Genomic DNA, 23,305 nt, shown 5'->3' with positions numbered 1-23,305 from the left:
CTGAAGGGACCTCGAAGAATTTGGATCCACTAGCCTCGATAACGGCTAGAAACACACTCTAATCGAATCTTGGCTCTTAGAGCGACTCTTACTCCGGAGCAGGATTGAGGACGTCATGGATTGGCTATAAATAATAAATACAATTCTGACGCAAACGGACATGGTGGCTTAATGCGTGAAGCTGAGACGGAGCTGAGAATACGTGGACGAACGAGCACCGATTCAAATGGCTTTGTCGTATGACTTGGGTGTTGCGTGGAGCAAGGGAAGTACCGACAGTGGCGGGTGCTCTTATTTTAACACACATAGCAAAATCAAGTTACTTCAGTAATACTGACAACAACTATGGTGCAGCATGGTGCTCAGGATGACTTTAGCTACAGGGTTCGGTACAAAAATTTCCGTTGCACCATGTACTATGGTTCACAGGGTACTTCCGATTTCTTGAATATTGCGAATAACGTCTTAAATTTTTGAGTAAATAAAAATCTGAGTAGACAGTCTTATTTAGAATCATGTTAAGCTTGTCTTTTGTCTTACATGTTAAAGCAGATAAGGCATAAACAGAGCGTCGGACCATGACCGAGGAAAAACAGGGTACTTCCGCATCTTGGGTCACACTGAGTCACATCAATGCCGCTGCTCGGCACTCTGGCACACTTGGCCATTTGATGCTGGGTTGAGGCAGAACTTGTGTTGATCACGCTTTTGGAGAGTGTCAGAGGTTTGCCGAGGCTACGGCATGAAGCCGGAATCAAATATTGTCACATCGCATACCCTCTTCACTTTATCTGCTTGTCGAATCTCTACAACATGTTGGATTGCTTTTAAATTTGCTATGCTAGCTGATGAGAGCCTCTATTTAATGCCCATGTCATTTTTACAGTTATCTACCAGCTCTTCGTACGGTTCCTGAGGCTTCAATCTAAAGTCACGCTTGTATATTACAGTATTTTGGTCTTGTACATATGCATCCCCTGAATACAATCTATTTCATATAGTACAGTATGTTTATAGAGAACCTAGAAAGTACTACATAAAAAGTCTGAGAGCATTTATCGACCTAAAACGTTCAAAATATGAGATTTTCGAAAATGCGGAAGTACCCTGTTTACGGAAGTACCCTGTGAACCATAGTAGTACCGTAAGTGTGCTTCTTCATATTCGACTGTTCATTTCCCTTTATAGTCCTTCAGTAACACAGGCTTCACCGGCAGGCTTTCCACTACCTTTGTGAAGGTGGATCTTATTGAAGTTATCAATAAAACTTTCAAAGCCGGAAATGACATCCTAATATCACGCTAGATCTATAGATGCAGTACCTCCTCAACAGGCGAACTGCTATCGATTCTGCAAGGTTTACCTACGTATTCCTTCATTTTGTCTAGACGCACTTGGATCCATCCGTATGAGACGTTGTTACCCGGGGGTCGGGACGACCGCAAGGTACAACGACAGTGATTGTCATACTTAGTGATGTTCTTTAGCCTATCCTTGAACTTGCAATAAAAGTCGAGGAACGACACCGGGCGCGCTCGCGCGTCGTCATGTCGATTGGGTATGTACTTCTAGACAACGAATAAATGTGAAGGAAGGCTACTACGAAAACTACTACGCATACAAAAGGACACAATTCTAAGCATAATCGATGGGTGAAGATATATGTGCAAAGAAACTGATGTGTGACTGGCTACATTACGAGTCTTGCGCAGGGTTTGAAATGTGATCTGCGATGGATAGTGCATGAATGGAAAACTAGGTAGTTGTGCGTGCATGGTGCATGCGAACTGGGTTGTTAGATAATAGTACAAATGCATCTACGGGGGCTGGATTCTATACACAAGATAGGATGCTCATCGATGTGATGGATTGGCAGTGGCAAAAAAAAAATTACTGCGTGACAATGAAGTCTAGAGGTCATCAAAGAGGCTTTTGGGGTCCATGCCTTCGAAGCTGATCTTGTAGACCTTGGTGAAAAGAGGATAGCCTTCCGTACGTCCTCGGGCATGCAAAAATTGGTATGTCTCTTCGGCAGTGGCTACTCCTTGCAGCTTCTGTCCCTTCAAGAGTTCGTGTTCAAGTTGGGCAAATGTCTTTCCGGTTTTGATAAACGCCTCGGCGCACTTGCGGTTACGACCTCCAAATGATGCTAGTAACAAGACAGTCAGTAAAATGGAGAAGAAAAAAATACAAGGTTCGAAGACGTACTCGTAATAAGATCAGCTACACCGGCAGAGTGGTGTGAGAAAGTGAGTGATGAGGAGGACGGGAAAAATTCCTTGGTGAATGCAGCCATCTCTAGAAGACCGATTCTTAAAATGGCAGCTGAAAAGAAAGACGTACTTGAGTTTGTTGTCACTGTCATTGAATTGAGATATTTACCTTTAGTATTACCACCGTAACCCATACCATCGACGAAACCTGCGGCAAGGGCGACCACATTCTTCAATGCACCACTAAGACTGACGCCGGCAACATCTTCAATGGGGTGTACACGGAACATGGGTGAGTCGAAGACTGCGTGCCAGAGCGCTGCATCGTCCTTAGACGGAACACCAATCGTGGTCTCGCAGAATTCGGATTGTGCCACTTCCATTGCGATATTAGCGCCACCTATGTATAACCTATGTAAGTCGATCGAAAGCAATTTTAAAAGTGAACACAAACCTAAAGCAGAGCATGGTATACCAAGCTTCTTCTCAATGAGCCAGGGAAAGGTGTAAATTTCGGAACCGGCGACTTCAACGCCCTTGATAGCAGAGATAGCTCGTGCACCGGTTGTCAAAACACCAGGTTTCGAGAGTTCCTCAAGCACGGGTGTAAGGAACTGATGAGGTACGACTAACACGATTAGAGTGGCATCTTTGACTACGTCTGCAAGCTCTGATACAGCTACGAGGTTGTGAGGTAAGGGAACATCCGGAAGATAGCGGTGGTTGACATGAGTGGAATTGATAACATCGGTCAATAGTCCTTGTCCGGGTATCTGCATTGTCTCAGTGAGGAGTTGAAACGAATCGAAAACTATTACAAACCTCTCGCTCGCGAACCCACATGCGAACTTCGTGATCGAAACCCTTAGTGCAACATGTCAGAACGCGTAAGTCATTAAATTCACAAGGTATATTACTTTTTTCTCTGCAGCATTCAGAGCAGCAATACGACCTAAGGCAGTTCCCCAGCTTCCGCTACCCACGACAGCGATTTTCTGAATGGGAAGTTCTCGGTCGTCTGCGGATTGAGGTTCGTACAAATCAAATTCCGTCACATAAGGAGCCATCGCTGCGGCGATAACCCCAGAACTAGAGCGACGAGTTTTTGGAGGCCGAGGAGGGTGCCGGTCATCGACGTCAGATTCATCATCAGAAGAAGGGTTTGAGTTGTTCTCGTGAAAGACCTCCCGCTTCTTTAATTGCTGCACGGGTTTGGGAGTCATGCTGGTGATAGCAATACTACCTCCAGAGAGAGCATTCAAGCCTCCTTTGCGAATTCCGCCACGAAATGGTTTAATCATTGGTGAGGGAGGTCGAGAAGATTCCGGTGTTGAAGTAGGAGATGCTGCACGAGACATGGATAGAGGAGAAGGAGATCCAGACTTGGGAGAAGAAGAGCCTGAGGTTGAGGAGGACATTTTCATTGAAGATGTATGTTGACGATAAAGAAAGGCAAGGGTTTATATGCGCTCGTTTCAAGCCTGAAAGTTCGGCCAGGATAAATACAAACCGGCTGTAGACCTTAACGCCATAGCCACGAGGAGAAAATTTCAAGCAACCGAAAAAAAATTCAAGTTGAGATGACATCATGAGCATTTAATTTTTAGATTCCAGATTCCAGATTCTCGGAGCGGAGACCTCGAACCGGGTTACTGTATCCAGGGCCAATCATATTTTACACAGCTCGCCGCTCGGCACGCAACAGCTTACAACCTCAACAGCCCCGATAAAGATAGTGCAAGCTGTTAACTTTTTGACCCTCATTTCATAGATAAGGCTTCACATATCAATTTTGTGTGTGTTGAAGACACGTTTTGTGGTGAATCATGTCTTCTCAACCTCCATTTGGGAAACACTGTTCGCCAACAAAAGGGGTGAAGACCGACGTGAAAGAAAAAAAAACTTCCAGCATTTGGGGCTATTTGGGGCCGTTGGAGCCCTTGTTCCTTTGTTGTATCCAACACTGCCCCCCAGCTCCATCTTCTAGAAATTCCATAAGATTGTCTCCATTCGTATCGGATTTTGTATCAGGAAGAATTTTTCCAGGGGCACTTAGGCAGTGAAGGACGGACTTAAATATCTCGGCCAAGCCTTCAGCGAATTCGTACTCAACTCCCATATCTCGTATCAGCGAATTCGCACTGTTATCCTCGACTTTCACGATGACCACCCCAACTACCGAAGTCCCTACCACAATCGTGCACCACACGGTCAAAGCTGTCCTGTAAGAACTAATGTTCGTTCAATTTCCGTCAATAGACTAATATCTTACATCCAGTTTTGATATGGACGGCACTCTGATTGATTCTTCGCCTGCTGTGGCTGCCGCTTGGAAACTCCTCAAAGAGACAGGCTACGAGTTCCTCGATCTCGACCACATACTTAAATCAGCCCATGGCTACAGAACTATCGATGCCCTCCGCAAATGGTGTAAGATCACAGAAGAGGAACTCTTGAAGAAAGAGGTTGTCCGTTTCGAAAACGCGATTCTCAGTAATGCCCAAGCCAAAGCTGGTTCAGGAGGAGGTATTATTGCCCTTCCGGGTGTTGCTCAGCTTCTCGACGACATAGAGGCATCAACAAACAACGGGCATAGTCAAGGCTGGTCCGTTTGCACGTCCTGTAAGCTCCCCCATTTCAAGTGTCCTCACAAAATGTAAACGGGCATTGTAGCGACCCACTTCTACGCGTCACAAGCCCTCCCTGCCGCTGGCCTCCGCATACCCGACGTTTTCGTCACCGCTGAGTCCGTTACGAACGGCAAGCCCGCTCCTGACCCCTACCTCTTGGGTGCGAAGTTGAACAATGTCTCGCCCTTTGACTGTGAGTATTTGCGCCTTGAACGGTATACAGTTTATTGATTGTCATGACAGGTATCGTTGTGGAAGATGCCCCAACCGGTATACGGAGCGGGAAGGCAAGTGGCGCTCTAGTCCTTGCTACTTGCACCTCTCACACTCGGGAGTCTCTTGAACGCGAGAGCCCCGATTTCCTCGTTCCCAATCTGTCATAGTAAGTCTACTTCTGTTAGTTAATTACACGGGGATGTTACTAATGCACATGCTTTAGCGTAAAAGCATCCCGCAATCCTGATGGCTCGGTCTGTCTGGCTATTGCGCAGCCTGCGGATCGCAAAGAAACTGCGCCTACTCCCGACGACACACCCCTTCACACACCTGCCCTTTCTCGCGTCCCCAGTGCCACGGACATTTTCACCAAGATTCACAGTGGTACCGCAACTCCACGAGAACCTGGGACTGAAATTGACGATTATGGTGCTCGTGGTATCAAGGCCATGGGTGGTTTTTAATTTTAAGCATCAATGCTGAACTACTTGTATATACCCTAGAGAATCACAGTCCTTAGACTCCAACCATCCATTCCATGTACATACTAATACTGGCGATTAGGTATATAGCACTTGTAATCTCAAATTAAATGTAGAATTATCTTGAAACCATCTTATTATTGTTAGCTCAAAGTATCCGAGATGCTACATTAAATATCCAACGTAAATTATCAATGAGTTTTATAACCTTGTCATACTTAGGCGACTCATAGCTTAAGGTGAATTTTATCTTTATCCTATCGATCATAAATTAAAGTTTTAAAGGATACGACTCGGACGTGGAGCCATGCGATATATACTTGCTTAGACGCGCTCGTATGAGTGGATGTCGCCAACCCTGTTTGACAACGCCGCGTTACATATTGCAAAGTCTAGGATGTGCTCCACTGTCCACTGCTTCTACAAGTGAGTCGCAAGCACTCCACCTCAGTCACACCCGCTTGCTGTTCCTTTGGCTCCACAAGGCTGCTTGATTCGCAGACGGCTATATGTATGTAAATGGAGAACAGTGAAGGGATTTCTTCATGGAAATAGAACTCCTTGGGCTGGTCGTTATCGTCCTCCCGTGCGCTCCTGCGAATACATGGATATGACTGTAAGGTACCGGTATTCTACATGTGATGATTCCCTAGTTTCCATCAACTTCATACCTTTGATTCACGTTGCTCCCGCATAACGATAGAATTTCGCTTTGGATACGTATGTATAGCATTTTTCGGGGCTGGGCGGCGGAGACAGGCGATGTTGGCGCAAAAGTGACATTTGAGAATGGCCCACGAGCCAGCCCCGAGCCCAAACCCTTGAGCGTTTCTTTACCGTCGAACAATCCCAAATTTGAGAGCCTACGTGCAGGAAGATATCGTTTTGGACGACGTGTACATACTGTTCAGGGAAAAAATACCCATTTAGGTCTGGTGTACTATCGACCAATGATGAGGAACCATTTTGGAAGCGCTTCTTGTGGGTCTTCTCTGTACTACGAAATGACTTTTGCCTGCAGAATATTATGAGTACAGATGAGTGTTTCATATTATTACCATGATTAGTCCGCAGAATCATCATTGACAGGACGATTTGTTTTGCATACCTTCTGACTTTCTATGATCAACATGAGTTTGAGTGGATTCACATTGCTGTGCAATTCTGGTTGAGGAACTTTATACACGCACCGTATACGAGGAGGACAAAGAAAATAGCGCGACTGACCCTGATCATCCTGTTCAAGAGCAAGATCTTCAGGAACAAAATCCAAAAAGCCAAACTGATCAAAGATCGCTGTAATTTGTACCGAGATTTCGAGAAGATTTGACCGAAAGCGGGAGCAGGGAGGACGAGTCTCGAGGTCCCATGACCTAGCATGACCTTCACGACGAGGGTTTGATGGGATTTTGCTACAACCATCTTGACTACAAAAGGGAGGATTTGTTTGAGAGATGTTACTTGAATACTAGAATATCTGAAGAGTCGGTGAAAACGTCCGCCTTACTATGCATAGTAAGCGCGCACTCGTCATCATAACTTCTACGTTCAAAATGTTATCCTGGGAGAGGAAAGACCAGCTACATCAATATGCCTTCGTAGCTCTCAGTAGTGGTTGGAAAGAAAGGGTAGTGGCGCAGCCTCACGTATGAATAGACGAGCCGTTTGCAGTCCCCTTCTTGCATAGTCCTAGTCCCTTCTGCTCTTATATACGCCTCAGCTGTTTATGCTAATGAATTTTGAGTAATTGAGGGATCACAGACGAGATACAAACGAGTACCTAGAACCAAAGAACAAGAACCTTCATTGCTGAACAAGCGTTTAGGTGCTTTTGCTGGGTTTGGCCCTGCTTGAGTACTACCCAGCGGGAGGGATAGGAGATTCCTGTTCACTGGAGGCAATTCGAAGGCCGAATATCGAAATGAACATATTCTCGAATACGGTATCGGTGTTGCAAGAATGTGATACATAGTGGGGGTGAGCCATGGGAAAATGGTCCGTGCACGTCACACACGCGCTCTCGTCACACCTGACTCCATCGTGACATCCTGTAAACTTTGGCAGAGAACCGCGAGGTACGCGAAACGCTCCTTTCATTCTCTCTGTGTTGGGGCGCTAAACTTATTCTGAAGATAATATATTCATTTTTTTTGCTTGGATCGCACGCTTTCTACGCGTCGGCCGTCTTTTTCTACTACACGCGCCGTTTGCGGATTTCAGCAGAATGAGCACAGGATCGCGTCTCTTGGACGCTCTGGACAGCTCGATGTTCTTGCCATCGACATCGCAGAGCACTCCCAGAGACCCATTGCATTCTTTGAACGCAGGTTCAAGCCCTGTAGCGTCGGAAACCGGCCCCGATAGAACAATGGTCATGGAAGCTCGTTCGACTCAGATGCAGGGGAATATGATGCGTCTCATGCAAGCAGGTGGGTGCTGACCTTTTTCAAGGGAATAAAAGTGGACATAGATTGTCAATTTAGACGGTGACGCGCAGCTTGTGTTAGGCTCTCCATCAAGTCAAGCCTCTAGAACATCCAGGGTAGCAGGAGCAGGTGGATTTGGATTAAATTATGACGATCAGACACCTGTGAGAATGATTGACATAGGTGAGCATTCATACCTCGCCTTCGTAACAGCGGCCCAATAGCCACAATACTATAGGGGGTGCAGACCAGGGATTACGGTCAGCTTCAGATTCCGCAACCGCTAGATTTCCGTTTTTCTCACTTCTTCACTTGAAAGAATGGTCGAATTTGTGACTCAGACCATTAACAACGCAAGCCATGGTATAACAGTCAAGTCTGCCGTAGAAAAGCTAGGACTCGAGGAGTATGTTCATTTACTGTCCCTTTGAACTTCAATCTCTTAACACATCTTAGCTTGAACGATATTCTACCTGGCATGAATGTACGATTGCTTCCGCATCAAGTCATTGGCGTTTCCTGGTGAGTGAGTTGTATACAGAGAAATATCTTACCAACAAACTTTCACTATATGTAGGATGCTAGATCGAGAAAGGAGTAAATACAAGGGAGGAATCCTAGCGTATGTGATGTGTTCAAGTTCATTTACCTTCACGAGTTGCATTGGTTGTAATCTGTATTCCAGAGACGATATGGGTCTAGGAAAGACGGTGCAAATGATAGCTACCATGGCTATGAATCAACCATCCTTAGAGGACGAAGATGCCCCCACAACTACTCTCATCGTGGTTCCAGCCGCCCTTTTACAGCAGGCATGTTCTTTAAATTCTCGTTGAGCACCTGCCCTCTGATCACCGTATACAGTGGAAGGAAGAGATAGAAACAAGGACCAACGACATCATGAGCGTACATGTTCACCATGGAAAAGATAAATTGAAGGTGCGTGTATTCTACATGTTGTTACAATTCACTGTACTGGACTCTGTTGTTGTCCACAGAAACGTTCGGAAATCAAAAACTATGATGTCAGTTTGCTTTGTTTCACCGTGACGATTCTTTCGCTCATATTATGTGCAGGTAATCATTACTACTTATCAGACTCTGAACGGGGACTTCAACTTTCCTAAAGACCTTCCGATCGAGGAAGAATCTGAATGGCTACTGAGGGCTGGGTAACATTTCTAACCCTTTCGCTGTTCAAGTTATCTGCTGATTTTGATGGCAGTGGTATCCTTGCTCGTACAAGGTTCCATCGTGCTATCGCTGATGAAGCTCAGTTCATCCGCAATCGGTGAGAATACTGCGCGGTTTGTCTACTCTCTCGAGTTAAGCTTATGATTATGAATTTAGGGCGACTAGATCTAGTATTAGCCTCGCCCACGTTCAAGCAACGTATAGATGGATGCTCACTGGCACGCCCGTGACAAATACCCTGTACTATTCTCGCCTTAATCGAGTTATACTTCGCGACTAACTTGCTTTCTTCAGTGCAGATATCTACGGTTTATTGCGGTTTGGACACTTCAGGCCATGGAACGACTGGAATGATTTCAACCACCACGTCGTGAGCACACCCCTGTTTTGAGACGACATCCTCTTGTGCTTAATAAATGAGTGAATGCAGGCTAAGATACAGATTATAGATCCACCTCTCGCTGGTACGTGAACGACCTCGACTGATAACAATGCTTGTGTATCATGATCCTTACCCAGGTCAACGAGCCCAAGCTATTCTGGCTCCTCTCCTTCTCCGGCGCACAAAGAATTCTACATTGGAAGGTGAACCTATTTTGAAGTTACCTCCAAAGGAGATCAAGCTCGTCAAGTTGGATTTTTCCGTCGACGAAAGAGAAGTAAGTACCTCGTGATTTTTCTCGGGTTAAGATTCTCATTGGTGACTAGTGCTACGACTCGTTCGAAAAACAATCTAAAATTCGTCTGAATAAATTCATTAAAGAAAGGACCCTTGTGAAGAAGTAAGATCATCTTGCATCTCGAATACTACACCCTCACCACGACTGATGATCCTATAATCTTCATAGCCACACATACGTACTTGTGAGTCCTCGATTTTCTCTCTATAAACTGCCTTAATAGTATTTGAAGGTAATGATATTACGTCTCCGGCAACTTTGTTGCCATCCTTATCTTATTTTATCTCAAACCGAGAACTTTGATGATCCTACTGCTTTGATGGGTGGTGAGGCAGAAAAAGAGAGAGCCAGAGCGATCAAAGCGAAGGGGAGACCTTGGGTTGAGGGTGTAGGTTGATTCTCATTGTTTACTATCATTTGAACTCATCCGCGATACCTTCGATAATGATTAGATTATACGCCAGTAGGTTGTTCGGCGAACTTTCTTCTCGATATTTCTCATCTGTGCACACGAAGGTTCCTTCTCCGTGCACGTGCGAACGAACTTTTGGATTATGATGACGAGGCTCCAGACACTGCTTCGTGTCCCGTATGTGAAGAAAGTATGCATAAATACATGCTCTTCTAAATTTCGACATACTCATTGATGTGCAGTTTTCGTTCCTGCAAAAGGAAGGATTCTTTCTTGCGGACACGAAATCTGTTTGGGTCAGTTCTCAACTGTTTGTTTAAAACAGATAACCTGAACGATATCCGTAGACTGTGTCTTGGACATTCGAAACTCTCCAATGGAGCATAATGGAATCTTGTAGGTGTTGAAATGGTTTCGAAATATGTCTACGACCTCACAGCATTTGTCCTTCCACTTCAGCGGTGAAGGCACAGAAAGAGAAAATCTGGAGGCCGAGAGGCAGTTTGAGGAAGCCAACGCTAAAGGCCATCGAAAATGTGAGATGTGATTCTGATTTCTTCATTCTTGAACAAGACTGATTACCTGTGCTCAGGTCCGACTTGCAAAACTATTCTCGATATGGGGCCGGAGAAAATCTTCAAAGCTATCGCATTCGAGCCGACGGACGAGGAGCTCAGCAAGTATGCCGACTCGGAACGTCGTCGTCGTCGAAACACTTCTTCGTCTCACCGTTATCCTTCTTTTCCAAAGAAGAAGGCGGTCGCCTACGGGTCATCTGAGGACGAGGGCTCCGACGATGAACTTTCTGTAAAGTTACACAAAACATTCGAGCTAAAAGGTCTGGATGACTCGGACGACGATTTACCCGATCTCGAAGACATCATGCGTCCAACGAAAAGGCATAAGACTGGGGAGAGAAACACCGATCATGTAGGCTGGTTCTCCTCTAGCATGAATCATGCCTGACTTCATTTTTGACAACAGGATGACGATATCCTAGACCTCACAATGGACGATATCACCCAGCCGATTTTTTCTAGTCCCAGTAAACCTGGCCAGTCCTCAAATAATAAGCGTAAGGCACATCAGTCCACAAATGGTGGAGAAAAAAGGAAGGATACAGACTCAGAGGGAGGTCTCTCAAAAGCCCTTGTCGCTACCTGGTCAAAAGGGGACGATGACATGGAACCCAGTATCAAGATGGTTCAATTAATTGAATACGTTAAGAAATGGGAGGCAATCGGTGACAAAACTATTTGCTACTCTCAGTGTATGTGATTTCGTTCCTCATCCTGCTCGTTGGATTTTCATGTTCTACGTAGGGACGTCTATGCTCGATCTTATTGAAATTCTCTTCTCCCGACATGGTATCCGCAGTTTGCGTTTTGATGGCAAAATGGACCGAACATCAAGAGATCGTACATTGGTGCAGTTCAGGAAGCCTGACGGACCAAAGGTCATACTGATCAGCACCAAATCGGGTGGCGTAGGGCAAGTCTTACTTATAGGACAGACCTTTCAATTTTCAAACTCCTTCTCAGATTGAACCTGGTAGCCGCCAACCGGATCGTCAAGTGAGTGTATCTATTTTTTCGATCCCAGGCGGTTGATATCTTTTGACTTATGTAGCATGGACCTTTCGTGGAATTATGCCGCTGAATCCCAGGCTTATGATCGTGCCCACCGCATCGGGCAGGAAAAGCCTGTGTTCGTGAAGCGTTTGGTTGTACGAAATACCATTGAAGAGCGCATGCTACAACTCCAGGACGTAAAAGTTGGTCCGTACTTCTGCAGTGTCTCTGCAACGAATTTTTAAGAGCTGATGGTTATGTTGATATGAATATAGGTCTTGCCGAAGCTGCTCTCGGAGAGGGGACAGGTCATAAGCTAAATAAGCTTAGCATGAAGGATATCAAGTTTGTAGGTCCGTTACTTTCTGGGAGTGCAATGGATTCTCACCATGGGTTGCAGTTGTTCGGCATGACGAAGAACAATACGAGTACTGGCAATAATCGAGACAGCCAAGGGCTATCACACTCCGGAGGTGGCGGTGACGATGATAGCGACGATGAGTAATGGTTTTTGTCTCTGACTCGAGAGTTGCATTGTATGTATAATGACTAGCATCGAGTTCTTGTGTCATTTGAGTTTTTTCTTAACGTCTAGTGTATTTCTGTTTATCTACTTATTCAATCATAAACATAATACTACATAGTACTGTATTTTGAGATTTTGAGAACCACGTACATGAGGAATATAGTGGAACGGACGGTGGACCTCAAAGATTAAACCTCATAGATTAATTTAGAATGCACAGCGATAAAATTGGAAGTAGACTCGGTATCAGCGGTTTCCTATCGACATTTGTTAACTCAGGATTTAGTGAACGAGCTTGTCTGGTCAACGGCTTCTGAGCAGAGCTTGAGCAGAATCGTCTGTGTATGAAGTGGGTTCAAGCGAGCAGCATATTGACTGACTCGAGAATTTTTTCACTTACACAGATTATTGGACCATTCTTTAGCTGAGCCTTAAATCAGGCCGCACTCATTGAGAGACATAGTTCAGGGAAATCGTGAAGCAAGAAAAAGGCAAAGATGGAATGTACAAATGACGAGAGTGGGATTCGAACCCACGCCACGAATGACTAGATTCAAGTGCCTGATTCTAGCGCCTTAGACCGCTCGGCCATCTCGCCACCCTCGCGGCCCGTGCCAGTGAGTTGATCGATTGCGACTGCTGCGAATACTGCGGACACTATTCTCTAAATGATGTAACGAAAGAGTCCATTGTGATCCCGTCCCAGAAAAAACGGGGGACGCATCACAGAAAGAGAATAACCTCATCCTGCCCATGCCCCCCATCTTAAAGGATCCACATGCCCGCAAGCAATCCTGCTCCGACAGATCCAATCAAGCCAATAACTCCACCCTCCAGACTCATCGCCCCATTGGAAGCACTTGTAGAACTCGCACTAGCTACACTAGAGCCACTGCCAGTGGTTGTGGCACTAGTCCCGGTAGAGGTACTTGACGCGCTGCCCCCAGTGATTTCGTTGAGGATGGAAGAAGCCTCAGAAGCCAACGACCCCGTCAATGTCGCGGTGATGGAAGACGCGATAGACGCGATGAGAGATGTATCGGAAAGGACGGCGCTGGGAATCGAAGGGATAGAGATACCAGAAGGAATGGTAATTGTAAACCTGGAAAAGTTGTAAGGCGAGATGTCACAATTGTTAATTGAACAGTTGCACTCACCCATCAATGACCGTGACTGAGCCGGCATCAGCAGAGACAACGCTCGATGCTGCGGATAGGGCTGATGACTCCGCTGCTGCAGTATCGGTAGAAGATGAACTGTCTTGGGCGAGAATGGCCACGGGACCTAATAAAAGGAAAGAACCCGCGAGGACGGTGCTGGTGAATTTCATGGTGCAAGTTCAAAAGTTGAACGAAGGCGAGGGTGTGAAGTGTGAAAATAAAAAGGTAAAGGGAACGAAACAGAAACCCGACTATTTGTATTGAAAATGAGTGGAGCTGGAGTAGCGCCCAGCAACAGCCGCCGGCCGCTTTGATCACCGCAGCTCGCGCAGTTGTGGATGTCGGTGAACGCCGATGCGGTTACCATTGGGGTTCCGGTCTGGGTCCGGTCTCCGCGAGTTCGAAAAAGTCACTAGGGTAGCAGAATTCATGCGACATCGATCCCAATTTTGGAGGTATCAAGTAGAGATCCCCGGCATCTATCCTGTGTTTGTTCATGGTATTGTGTCTTGACGGCACGCCCAGAAACCATCAAGATCTTCAACTTCTTGCATGGGTTGGCCGTCAATGAATAAGCCCCCTTCTCCTAAATTCGAAGGTATTTCAATCTTGTTACGAATACACAGTTCCATGTAGTCCAGCGGAAGCGGCGCTTTAACGGTAAGGTCCACTCGTTTTGGCTTGCCCGTCCGCCTATATCGCTATTCGGGGAAAAGAAATATCAGAATTTGGGCAAATTCGGGTACGTACACATGAACATACGTGAAAGGATATTTCAGATGCGTGGAGGAAAAGACGACCATTCGGTACGGGAACTGTACATGGTCGTGTACCGGTATGTTGAATGTCGCCGAGAATGGGAGCTACAGAGGCGAAATTCAGTCAAGATATTTTCATGAGAAGGACTGGCCAGACCTTGCAGTACATCAGACATATGAACACGGAGCTGATGCTTCATGCCTGTGCGCAGACGAAGTTTTACAAGCGCTATATCATCCTGTAGGTCGACGCGTTGTCAAGAGTGTGATTATTCAAAGATGAAAGACACAAAACTTACTGACCACCCGATAACCTGCCAATCCGTCGATGTCTCTCGTGCCGACTCAGATTGAGATAGATGTGGTCTGCCATCCTTCAGCGTCATGCCAACACGTATACTCCCTGAACCTATCTTCGCAGTTAGAGTTGGACTATAAGATGTATTGACCAGAGCATGATAAGTCTTGTGCACCGTGTGCTGTCGAAGTTGACGAGAGAATGCGTGAGCATGGTCAGGAGAGCGTGCAAAGACTAGGCATCCTGTTGTTCCCTTCAAAACCAAAGCACTTGAGAAATCAGGAAATTTAGAGGAACATGGGAGCAGAACTGCGCACTCACTTTGTCTAAACGATGTACTGGATAGAGCTTGGTTGAGCTTGGACATGAAGGGACTATGAATTTGATCAAATCATGGAGTCAGTAGTGCTTGTGAGGATGTATGGGCTTAGAAAACATAGTTCTACTTTTGCCAACCAATTTAGCAACCGCGTCTGTCTGACCATCACCAGGGTACTGCGTGACAAAGTTTGGAGGTTTGTTAACAACCACAAAGGCTCGGTCGATATAGAGAATTCGATTGAGCTCTAAACTAAGAGAGTTCCGAAAGACTATGCGAAAATTCATAGAAGCATAACGTTAAGACGCTTAACAGGCGCTAGAAGATATTCCATTTTGTAGTGAACACCCACGAAACACTGAATGACGGCAAATCGTATATCACAATCCTACAAGTCCTGGGTTTATACTGTAATATGCATATGTAAATCTAGAATAAGAGATCTTCTTCAATTTGTCCATTCTCCTTAGACTGACTCGAGCCAACGTCCAAGAGGTGTTCAGAAGACATAGAGCTTTCAGAATTCCAGCTGTTTACCACGTCTAAGACAGTGTCTACGTGCTCCACGGTCAACGGAGCATTTCTGTCCAATGCAATGGCCTGTGCGCTACCGACCATGTTCTTGATCTGTGTTTCCCATTTGGTGGTATTAGCAAAGATTCCCTACTTTCACAGGCACATACCTGGCGTCCATTAAGTTGATACCCTGCAAGACGATCCAAATCCTCCGGGCTGATGAAATTCGATTGGTCCATGACTTTGGTGAAAAATGTTTTCCAGATAAGTTTTCGTGCGTCGAAGTCGAGATCGGGATATTGTATGGAGAAATGGATTCGACCTAAGTAGATCCACACACATATTCAGAATGTGTGGATAATTTGACTAGAAGAACCACATACTTTCAAACGCGGGGTCTATGTGATTGATCATATTCGTAGTCAGTATAAGGACACCGTGATAATACTCCAATTGCCGCAGAAAGATCGAAACCAGGGCATTTCTTGCAAGGTCGGTGAAGTCTCTCCGCTGTAGGAACACCTCTGCTTCATCAAGCAACAACACTGCATGCCAGGTCTGAGCGAGTTGAAGTATCAAAGTAAGTCGCTCATCGACTTCTTTGGGGTGAGTTCCAAGCTCGCCAGCGCTTACAACATACAGTGCTCGATGTGTTTTTTCCGCTATGGCTTCAGCGGTCAAGGTCTTTCCGCATCCCGGTCGTCCGGATAACAACCCTACCAGACCTTTGCCTTTGCCTTGAACGAAGTCGTCGAATTGGTTATCGTCGGTAACGTGTTGTCGAACGAGAGCAGAGATGAGCATCTTTTGTTTTTGTCCGAGAACGAGGAAATTGTAGAGATCGTCAGACCATTCGATGTCTTGTAAACGGTCCATAGCGAAACCACCTACAAGTTTGGGTGTGGATGTGTTAAATAGATGTGTTGGTAGTCGAAGAACAGTGTACATACCCCACTTCTTGATTCCGAAACAAAAACCGTAAACTACGGGATTGCAGATCATGAACTGCTCATCAGTGATAACAGAACGATCAAGCCGCCGATAGACAGAGGAGTTAAACTTGCGATTAGGTTCGAAGCGGCGAAATGCAACAGGATCTATCATCACTCGGCCGTAAGACTAGATGTTTTGTCATTCAGTTAAAATGAGTTGACCGGAGAATAGGTGACGTACGTTAATCTTATACCATTTGACTTCTTCCTGTTGGGTAATCCGCTCCTGGATGACGGGACCACTGATTTCATGATATGTATAATCGTTCATAGATACGAATTTCCTTCCTCGTTTCAATGCATGCTGTCGGAGTTCTGACCCGTCTTTGTGAAAAGAAAGTGGGAACACAGGCAGATCCTGTATTACTCGAGCCCCGGTAAAAGTTTCGACTTCGAGAGTGACTTGCGCAAGCCCAAAGAAGTTTCCGTCATTGCTAATAATGTCGCAGACGACATCAGCATAATAAGGTCGGTTCGTGGGGTAGTAATAGTTGACCTCTTTGGCAAGAAGAATCTGAGGCTGCTCGGTGTATTGATGATAATGATACACAAGCGTGTTTGGAGGTATAAGGGCCCATAGAAGTTCATATGTAATTTCCTGCTGGGAGGTCATCAAATTGTACTCAGTAAGGTTCTGTGAGTGATCCTCTGCGATGTATTGCATGGCCGCTTCGAGGTCTGCGATAAAACCTTCATCCGGGACATCTTTAGCGTTCTCTGCGTCTAGTTTATCTTGAATACCAACTCGCGAATAGAAGAACAATTTTGGGTCAGCCTGTGTGAATTCTCAGTAGCACAAATGAAAACACAGTTATAAGTGCTACGCACAACAGGGGGATTTCTGTTCAACGTCAGTCCACCAACTCCTCTGTTGATTTCCCTCAGCACTTCTGCCAGTGCTGGGCTCTTTATATCAACTTCAGTAGCTGCATGTCGACCTCTGGAATCAATAATCCGTCGGACAAGCAGAACATGTTTCTTTTGGGTTTTAGGTGCTAATTTTGTTGTTTTTTTGAGAGTAGTTGAAAAAGTGCGCCTACAACATTTGTAAGGCGAACGGACGTTGAAAGTAAAGAAAGGATCTACAAATCAAAGCTTGTTCACGCGCTCAGTGACGTCCCTTGAATCCTTGATCTTAACCAGCACTCACTATTGATCATAACGAGCTATTCGCTTGTCTGGAGCCGTTGTTCGATCTTCTCCTTCTTGCGAGGCCATGTTGAAGTTCGCTTTGGTACAGAAATTCAGTACTTATGTTGGTATCCTCTTCGGTATTGAACTTGAAGGCACGCGGTACAAACCAGTATGCAGCGCCGACATGTTCGTATCTGTCAATGATCTTTGTATTTTATTGCTCTGACTCAGTGGAAACCAGAACCTGTGGAGACAAGGCTATGTATTCCGTACAAATGGTATCGATAGGAAATGGGCCTCGGCTTTGACAACTTCGCAATGTCCATGACTCCTCCTTCTGCCTTTCAGCGAGCGCTGGACCAGTATCTTCAAACACTTCCTTCGCACAAGAGGAAAAGCAAGTTTCTGCTCAGCTGTTATAATGCTGAATCTCCTATCACCCCAGAGTCTCTGAACGAAACAATCGCTGAAGCTGAAGAGAGAGCATCTCAACGCTCGTCGAGAAAGATATTGAGAAAAGTTGTGGCACCGGTTATCACTGCTTTGAAGGACTATTTCGTGGTGGTTGATACGCTTGGTGCGCTCAATTTCCTTTGACAGCAAACCGCTGTATTGATGGTTGCTACAGTCTCTTCCTCCATGCCAGCCGCTATCGTCTGGGGTGCAATAAAAGTGATCATCGAGGCACGTTTCCACTATACCAGCCTGCTTATGCTCTTGACCTTGAAAGACAGGGTATTGACCGATGTGCCACCCTCTTCGACACAATCAAGAGCCAATTACGTGCACTCACAGTGATGTTACAGCGCATTTCCGAATACGAAGATCTCTACGGCGATTCAACCATCCTGCAAGATCTTCTGTGCAAGACTTATGTTGAAATCTTTCGCTTCTGGTCCCGAATCGACCGGGAATGTGATCAATACGGCAAGTGGTATACCAAACCTTGCCGCTATGTCTATTGATCAGCAGAGCGCACACTCAGGTATCAAGTCATTTTTACGCGTAGCCGTCTCATTTTCAACGAAGAAACTCGACGAGAGCATCCAAGAGATTGAAACAAACGTCGACACCATTGACAAACTTGTTCCGATTATAGAAGCTAGACGTGCTAGAGGCGAGCAGGAAGATGCCGGACGCGAACGTGTTGAGGCTGGCATAGAACGATTAGAAGCACGTGTAGAACGGCAAGCTCAGCGGGAATTCCGAGAAATGTATCAAGATGACCGATACAGTACGTATCAGCCAGCATTCTTTAACTTCAAAAGTCCTGAATAGTCATTCACAGATGAACGATATTACTCCATTTCTTCCTGGCTCGACTCCCGGGAGGCCATCGAATCAAATCAAAGTCGGCATGATATGAATCTCCGTCGTCATTCTATCGGGACGTGCGCCTGGCTTACAGACAATACTGACTATCGCAACTGGGAGCAGGGCGCCAGTTCTCCTTCAATCATTTGGTGTCATGCTCCTCCTGGTACGGGAAAATCTGTCCTGTGCTCACAGGTCATCCGGAGACTCATGGATATCCCTTCTGTTACTTGCGCTTACCTTTTCTACCAATTCGACGCGCCCTACACGGCTGTTGAGACACTTCGGTTACTCACAGCTCAGCTCATCACCAGCTCCTACCTGACTTACCGTCACAAGATATCCGACGAACTTTATTTGTTGTCTCAGGGGGCCCGCACGTTCGATAGTCTGTCTGCTTGTATTAATATGCTGCTGCCACAATTCCAGACGGTCTATTTGTTATTAGACGGGTTAGACGAGGAATGCGTGAAAGATAGGTGGTCAGAAGCATGCAGAGTGATTGATCTCCTCGTTGGTATGTCCAAGGCACATCCGAGCATTGTTCGGCTGTGGTTCAGCAGCCAAGACCGGTCGTCAATCAGAACGAAGATGGAGAAATTCACTATATGCAATTTCCACGAACCTATGAAGGAAGACGTCGGCATATTCCTGGCAAGTCTTTCGTCCGAACTCGAGGATCTTATTGCATCGGAACAGGCAAAATCATTCCTTCTGGAGAAACTACAGAGACGAGGCGAGAGTAACTTCCTTTGGGTCAATTTAATGATCAACACTCTCCGTGAGGAGGCGAGCAGTCCTGTAGAAGTGACAAGGCTTTTGGAGGATGGCTTACCCTCGACATTAGACGAGTATTATCGCCGGATCTTTGAACGAATTGAAGTAAATCAGCGCGCTTTGGTTTGGTACGTAGCCTTCATTCTTTCATACAGTTATTGCTCACTTATCATTTTCTAGCAAAGTGTTCTCATTGATCGCATTTGCGAGACGTCCTTTGCGGATGTCGGAACTACGAGAAGCTATTGGAATATTGTCCATAGATACCCCAACATCCCTCAGTTCAAGACATATTCCGTTCGAACCCCATCTACGCAAACTGTTTGCCCCTCTAATCCAGATAATCCCCATTGCAGAATCAGAGGACTACACCTGTCGACTTTTCCACTCCACCGTCCGGGACTTTCTTCGCAAGTACGGCGGAAAGGTTTTTCCAGAATTTTCATCTGGCCTCGTCGTTAGCCCTGGGATATCCGCTCAAGCCTGTCTCGCATACCTCCGTCAACAACGATATTCATTGACTCTTCGTCATGAAGATGAGCTTTGGTTAGACTCGAACGGGAACGCCGTTAAAGAACATTCATTCCTCCTTTATGCTGCAAAATACTGGGACAAGCATTTCGACGAAGTCCTGGGGGACGAAGAGACTCGGAACGCCATCGTCAGCTTTATCACATCTTCCAATTTTCAAACCTTTGTTCAGATTCAAAGCTTATGGTTGGAAAATCGTTTCACGATATTTCGTCAGTCAAACGGGTGTGAGTGCGATGATTGCGCAAGAATTCGATTCCTTGTCAGAGTCTTCCCTCTATGGCTCATTAACGGAAGTGAAGCTACGAATGAGCGTCGTCTGTGGGCATCATACCGCCGATTCATTCATGATTGGAGACATTTTCTTTCGTGCGCCAATTGTGAAAAGCGCGGATGTCTCTTCGCTCACTGCGCAGGCGAAATTGACCGATGTTGGTGGGGCGCTCTGGGACCTCGCAATTTTTTGTCCAGGTTGCAAGGTCGATATCGCAGCTTCAGTTTTCAAAGGGAAGGGATTGTCACCACAGAACCTGGGCCATCATTTGAAGGAATAAGTCAAGAAGGAGACAAGATGAAAATACTTAGATTAAAGTGCGTTTTCTTTCAGATCGTTCGCCCGTCGATCAAGGATACTAAGGCTTCCTACAGTGCGAGTGATGCTTCATCTGGTACACTCACCTTTACATGCGAACATTGGTCAATATGCTCGACTCGTACCGACAACATAGTTTTAGAGAACACTCAGATGATCTCAGTTTCAGAATCCGAGTCATCTTGGGCGGTTTACACTACTGCTCTGACGGTGACCTCCAACCGAAAACAAGTCGGGCGTGCTCCACTCGTAGCATTCACCCTCGACTGTCAATACATGCGCATCGGCACCCAGCTCTTCGAACTGAAGAACGATGAGTATTACGTTTCTCTTTACGATACTTTGTCCGGAGATCGTTATCCTACGTATGTGGAAGAGTTTGCCGTACGTGGTCCTTACGCTGTGTTCGCCAGTAGACGTCGAGTCAAACAGGAGGATATCAGGAAGACGGGGGTGTCCGACGACGCAGTGGCCAACCTCGGCGTTGATTTTAATGCAATGGAAGAAATGGTTCTATTAGATGATGACGACTCTTCCAGTTCAATATCTTCTCCAGAAAACCGGAGTTCGAGCTCTATCTGTTCATCGTCTGATGACTCAGAACTTAATGATGCCTATGAATCCTGGAGTGAAGGTGATACGGACGTACCGGAGGGAGTCGAATTCGAAGAGGATAGGATCACGCCTTGGTCTGGCCCTCTGAGGGATCCCGATGAAGTTGGTAGTTCATCCGAACAGGAAAATGAGTCTCCTCAGCCCATTGGTGCTCTTGACGAGTCCTCGGATGAGGAAATAGAGTTCGATCCGCAAGTAGCCGGTTACGGCAGATGGTATGACACTGCGCCTGGAGCAATAAATACCGGTCGAGAAATTGGCTGAGAAAGTATATGGAAAAAATTTCCTTTCTCAGTTGATTTCTTGTTTAGGAAAGTTTACATATCATAGGATAGAAATTTTATGCGAATTATTTTCTCTCCCAGTTAATATCCTGCGAAAGATATTTAGTGAGACTAATTTCCCTTTTCGACGACAAAAGAAACTATTTCTCAGTTATAATCCCAAAGGGAAAAGAAATTGGTATTGTTTTTCCTTTCTGAAACAATTTCCCTGGATTATATTTTCCCTTTATAGACCGAGAAATGTATAGGAATTGTTCTCCTTTTACTTTTGGAACATATTTACTTTTCCGGTCAAGAAACAAATTGACCGAGAGGCGGGAGACTGTTACCCGACTCAAACCCGGTACAAGTCCCATCGATGCCAGCTCACTGGGCGACACCGACAAACGGGGTGATCTGAGGGAAATCAGCTTCCCATTAGTCTCAACTAACATCAGGCTCAATCCCTGAACTAACCGTATTTAGGGGTAAGGCCTTAAGGATCCATCCAATAGTACTACCTCTGTCTGGACGAAAGCCCTTGAAGCTGGTGAAAATCATTCACGGTAAGTACTCCACGTCCAGATTGGCGCTCTTGACTTAGTGGAAGCAAAAGCGGCATGTGCTGCTGAGATAGGGCAGTAACGAGCATCGGCATTTTCACTGCCTGAGGTAGAACATAATCTAGACCTCCATAATGTCCACACTCTATACTCATTGCACCTGGAGCAGCTAAGTATTTGCCATCTTTCGACTTAGTCTCATTCATGGAAGATTTGTACGATCGCGATTAATATTTATACATACAGTACACAAATCCGAAAGCTACATCAAAAGAATACATACAACATACAATACACGAATGCGAAGGATATAAGACTCAGAATGCTCTATGTGAAGGATATCGTAGAAGGGAACCGACGCCGGGTCTCGATTGGATTCAAAGCTTCCGTAAGCCTAAATTGGTTAAGTCAGTTAACATTCAATCGTCATCACAAAACGCGCGCGCGCGCACCTCTTAATGGCTCTGTCTGCTGCTCGATCTTCTAATCCACTGCGCAAGTTTCTAATCGGGACCCGTTTGCCACAAGCAACGACAAGGACATCGCCGCGCATGTGTCCTCCTTGCAAGTTCTGGATGGATTGGTTCGGCGGAAGCAACTTGTGCCTCTTGAAGAATACCAAGAATGTGAACGACTTTCCACAGTAACGAACGGTCAACGCAATGTCGTGTATGTAGGGCTGAATTCGGGGCTCTGAAAGGAGATCCCCGGCGAAGACAAAGCGGTCGATGGATGGCTGTCGAGCGTCTTCTCTGAACTGCGCTTTAATGGCTTTGGGAGACACACTGTTGGCAGGATACAATCGGGCGCGAATGCCCTTGATCCTAGTCTGTGTGACGATGTAAGCATTGAAATTCTTTCGTGTATGGTGGATTTACTTACGTGTCTGTTAGGAATGCAAGTTGCGATATGATTCATGCCCATTTTGCCGTTGACGGTGAGTGATTACTGTGTCGGATTTGGGAGAGACTAACGAGAATTCTGGAGGTCTAATTTGAGAGGAACCTTGTTATATGTGCTCAGGCATCATACATCCCTTTGTCCGTTTGTTGAATCTCGATTAATAGGCCCTTTGTTACTTACGTCGTTGGCTACATTGATCGCTTTCTACCCTTTCCCCCCT

The 23,305-nt window shown here is 45.8% G+C and overlaps 9 protein-coding genes and 1 non-coding gene across 10 annotated transcripts; 3 read left to right on the top strand and 7 right to left on the bottom strand.

The window, feature by feature from the left end:
* Positions 1-1,910: 1,910 nt before the first annotated feature.
* On the bottom strand, positions 1,911-3,280 carry C8R40DRAFT_1055263 (NAD-dependent glycerol-3-phosphate dehydrogenase C-terminus-domain-containing protein; the record flags this gene model as incomplete). Its single annotated transcript, XM_046224991.1, has 6 exons — positions 1,911-2,149; positions 2,209-2,325; positions 2,383-2,613; positions 2,668-2,986; positions 3,036-3,077; positions 3,131-3,280. The coding sequence occupies 6 exons, from the start codon at positions 3,278-3,280 to the stop codon at positions 1,911-1,913; spliced, it is 1,098 nt and encodes a 365-aa protein (XP_046082246.1).
* Positions 3,281-3,962: 682 nt separating this feature from the next.
* C8R40DRAFT_1122922 (HAD-like domain-containing protein) lies at positions 3,963-5,735 on the top strand. Its single transcript, XM_046228876.1, has 5 exons — positions 3,963-4,437; positions 4,492-4,835; positions 4,887-5,036; positions 5,087-5,225; positions 5,283-5,735. Exons 1-5 carry the CDS (start codon positions 4,376-4,378, stop codon positions 5,521-5,523), a joined length of 936 nt encoding a protein of 311 aa, XP_046082245.1. The 5' UTR covers positions 3,963-4,375; the 3' UTR covers positions 5,524-5,735.
* Positions 5,736-5,933: 198 nt separating this feature from the next.
* C8R40DRAFT_1267614 (uncharacterized protein) lies at positions 5,934-6,963 on the bottom strand (the record flags this gene model as incomplete). Its single annotated transcript, XM_046233967.1, has 5 exons — positions 5,934-6,135; positions 6,213-6,404; positions 6,446-6,556; positions 6,650-6,660; positions 6,769-6,963. 5 exons carry the CDS (start codon positions 6,961-6,963, stop codon positions 5,934-5,936), a joined length of 711 nt encoding a protein of 236 aa, XP_046082244.1.
* A 605-nt stretch (positions 6,964-7,568) lies between these two features.
* C8R40DRAFT_1239945 (SNF2 family N-terminal domain-containing protein) lies at positions 7,569-12,474 on the top strand. The gene is made up of 31 exons (XM_046233500.1): positions 7,569-7,616; positions 7,674-7,970; positions 8,025-8,150; positions 8,206-8,227; positions 8,287-8,373; positions 8,424-8,489; positions 8,545-8,589; positions 8,653-8,779; positions 8,832-8,906; positions 8,966-8,992; positions 9,045-9,139; positions 9,193-9,258; positions 9,318-9,401; positions 9,456-9,531; positions 9,592-9,625; positions 9,681-9,820; positions 9,870-9,943; positions 10,010-10,025; positions 10,074-10,229; positions 10,294-10,304; positions 10,358-10,443; positions 10,496-10,549; positions 10,601-10,649; positions 10,713-10,789; positions 10,846-11,183; positions 11,238-11,523; positions 11,576-11,744; positions 11,795-11,827; positions 11,883-12,031; positions 12,100-12,173; positions 12,225-12,474. The coding sequence occupies exons 2-31, from the start codon at positions 7,766-7,768 to the stop codon at positions 12,327-12,329; spliced, it is 2,952 nt and encodes a 983-aa protein (XP_046082243.1). The 5' UTR covers positions 7,569-7,616; positions 7,674-7,765; the 3' UTR covers positions 12,330-12,474.
* A 387-nt stretch (positions 12,475-12,861) lies between these two features.
* On the bottom strand, positions 12,862-12,948 carry C8R40DRAFT_t207. The gene has a single exon. It is a non-coding gene; the product is annotated as a tRNA-Leu (tRNA).
* A 167-nt stretch (positions 12,949-13,115) lies between these two features.
* Positions 13,116-13,680, bottom strand: C8R40DRAFT_1072692 (uncharacterized protein; the record flags this gene model as incomplete). Its single annotated transcript, XM_046226495.1, has 2 exons — positions 13,116-13,452; positions 13,508-13,680. 2 exons carry the CDS (start codon positions 13,678-13,680, stop codon positions 13,116-13,118), a joined length of 510 nt encoding a protein of 169 aa, XP_046082242.1.
* Positions 13,681-14,004: 324 nt separating this feature from the next.
* Positions 14,005-14,911, bottom strand: C8R40DRAFT_1055232 (pseudouridine synthase; the record flags this gene model as incomplete). The annotated part of the gene is made up of 5 exons (XM_046224990.1): positions 14,005-14,211; positions 14,273-14,373; positions 14,426-14,507; positions 14,559-14,819; positions 14,888-14,911. Coding segments are annotated over 5 exons (675 nt in total), but the record flags the coding sequence as incomplete, so codon positions are not given.
* A 287-nt stretch (positions 14,912-15,198) lies between these two features.
* C8R40DRAFT_569526 (P-loop containing nucleoside triphosphate hydrolase protein) lies at positions 15,199-17,713 on the bottom strand. Its single transcript, XM_046235488.1, has 8 exons — positions 17,544-17,713; positions 17,480-17,488; positions 17,222-17,429; positions 16,575-17,168; positions 16,352-16,520; positions 15,785-16,288; positions 15,569-15,723; positions 15,199-15,512 (listed from the first exon to the last, which is right to left on the bottom strand). Exons 1-8 carry the CDS (start codon positions 17,609-17,611, stop codon positions 15,315-15,317), a joined length of 1,905 nt encoding a protein of 634 aa, XP_046082240.1. The 5' UTR covers positions 17,612-17,713; the 3' UTR covers positions 15,199-15,314.
* C8R40DRAFT_1122909 (uncharacterized protein) lies at positions 17,402-21,718 on the top strand. The gene is made up of 10 exons (XM_046228875.1): positions 17,402-17,423; positions 17,473-17,713; positions 17,769-18,104; positions 18,156-18,211; positions 18,262-18,454; positions 18,513-18,761; positions 18,816-19,746; positions 19,799-20,740; positions 20,798-21,319; positions 21,391-21,718. The coding sequence occupies exons 3-10, from the start codon at positions 17,819-17,821 to the stop codon at positions 21,416-21,418; spliced, it is 3,207 nt and encodes a 1,068-aa protein (XP_046082239.1). The 5' UTR covers positions 17,402-17,423; positions 17,473-17,713; positions 17,769-17,818; the 3' UTR covers positions 21,419-21,718.
* A 791-nt stretch (positions 21,719-22,509) lies between these two features.
* On the bottom strand, positions 22,510-23,106 carry C8R40DRAFT_1174843 (uncharacterized protein; the record flags this gene model as incomplete). The annotated part of the gene is made up of 3 exons (XM_046232247.1): positions 22,510-22,576; positions 22,635-23,011; positions 23,065-23,106. 3 exons carry the CDS (start codon positions 23,104-23,106, stop codon positions 22,510-22,512), a joined length of 486 nt encoding a protein of 161 aa, XP_046082238.1.
* Between the last annotated feature and the right edge of the window lie 199 nt (positions 23,107-23,305).

Source organism: Lentinula edodes, assembly GCF_021015755.1.
Source record: "Lentinula edodes strain Le(Bin) 0899 ss11 chromosome Unknown C8R40scaffold_39, whole genome shotgun sequence".
Lineage (NCBI taxonomy): Eukaryota > Fungi > Basidiomycota > Agaricomycetes > Agaricales > Omphalotaceae > Lentinula > Lentinula edodes.
Note: the sequence above shows the minus strand (reverse complement) of the source record. Positions and strands in the feature narration are given on the sequence as shown.

Excerpts from the sequence above, each read along its gene's own strand:
- C8R40DRAFT_1122922 (XM_046228876.1), top strand. The coding sequence starts at position 4,376 with ATGACCACCCCAACTACCGAAGTCCCTACCACAATCGTGCACCACACG. Across the intron at positions 4,438-4,491 it reads CACACGGTCAAAGCTGTCCT|TTTTGATATGGACGGCACTC; the intron begins GTAAGAACTAAT and ends TCTTACATCCAG. Across the intron at positions 5,037-5,086 it reads CAATGTCTCGCCCTTTGACT|GTATCGTTGTGGAAGATGCC; the intron begins GTGAGTATTTGC and ends TTGTCATGACAG.
- C8R40DRAFT_569526 (XM_046235488.1), bottom strand. The coding sequence starts at position 17,611 with ATGGCCTCGCAAGAAGGAGAAGATCGAACAACGGCTCCAGACAAGCGA. Across the intron at positions 17,169-17,221 it reads TGAACAGAAATCCCCCTGTT|GCTGACCCAAAATTGTTCTT; the intron begins GTGCGTAGCACT and ends GAATTCACACAG. Across the intron at positions 15,724-15,784 it reads CATAGACCCCGCGTTTGAAA|GTCGAATCCATTTCTCCATA; the intron begins GTATGTGGTTCT and ends GGATCTACTTAG.
- C8R40DRAFT_1239945 (XM_046233500.1), top strand. The coding sequence starts at position 7,766 with ATGAGCACAGGATCGCGTCTCTTGGACGCTCTGGACAGCTCGATGTTC. Across the intron at positions 9,140-9,192 it reads GAATGGCTACTGAGGGCTGG|TGGTATCCTTGCTCGTACAA; the intron begins GTAACATTTCTA and ends TTTTGATGGCAG. Across the intron at positions 9,821-9,869 it reads TTTCCGTCGACGAAAGAGAA|TGCTACGACTCGTTCGAAAA; the intron begins GTAAGTACCTCG and ends ATTGGTGACTAG.
- C8R40DRAFT_1122909 (XM_046228875.1), top strand. The coding sequence starts at position 17,819 with ATGGGCCTCGGCTTTGACAACTTCGCAATGTCCATGACTCCTCCTTCT. Across the intron at positions 18,762-18,815 it reads GTATCAAGATGACCGATACA|ATGAACGATATTACTCCATT; the intron begins GTACGTATCAGC and ends AGTCATTCACAG. Across the intron at positions 19,747-19,798 it reads AATCAGCGCGCTTTGGTTTG|CAAAGTGTTCTCATTGATCG; the intron begins GTACGTAGCCTT and ends ATCATTTTCTAG.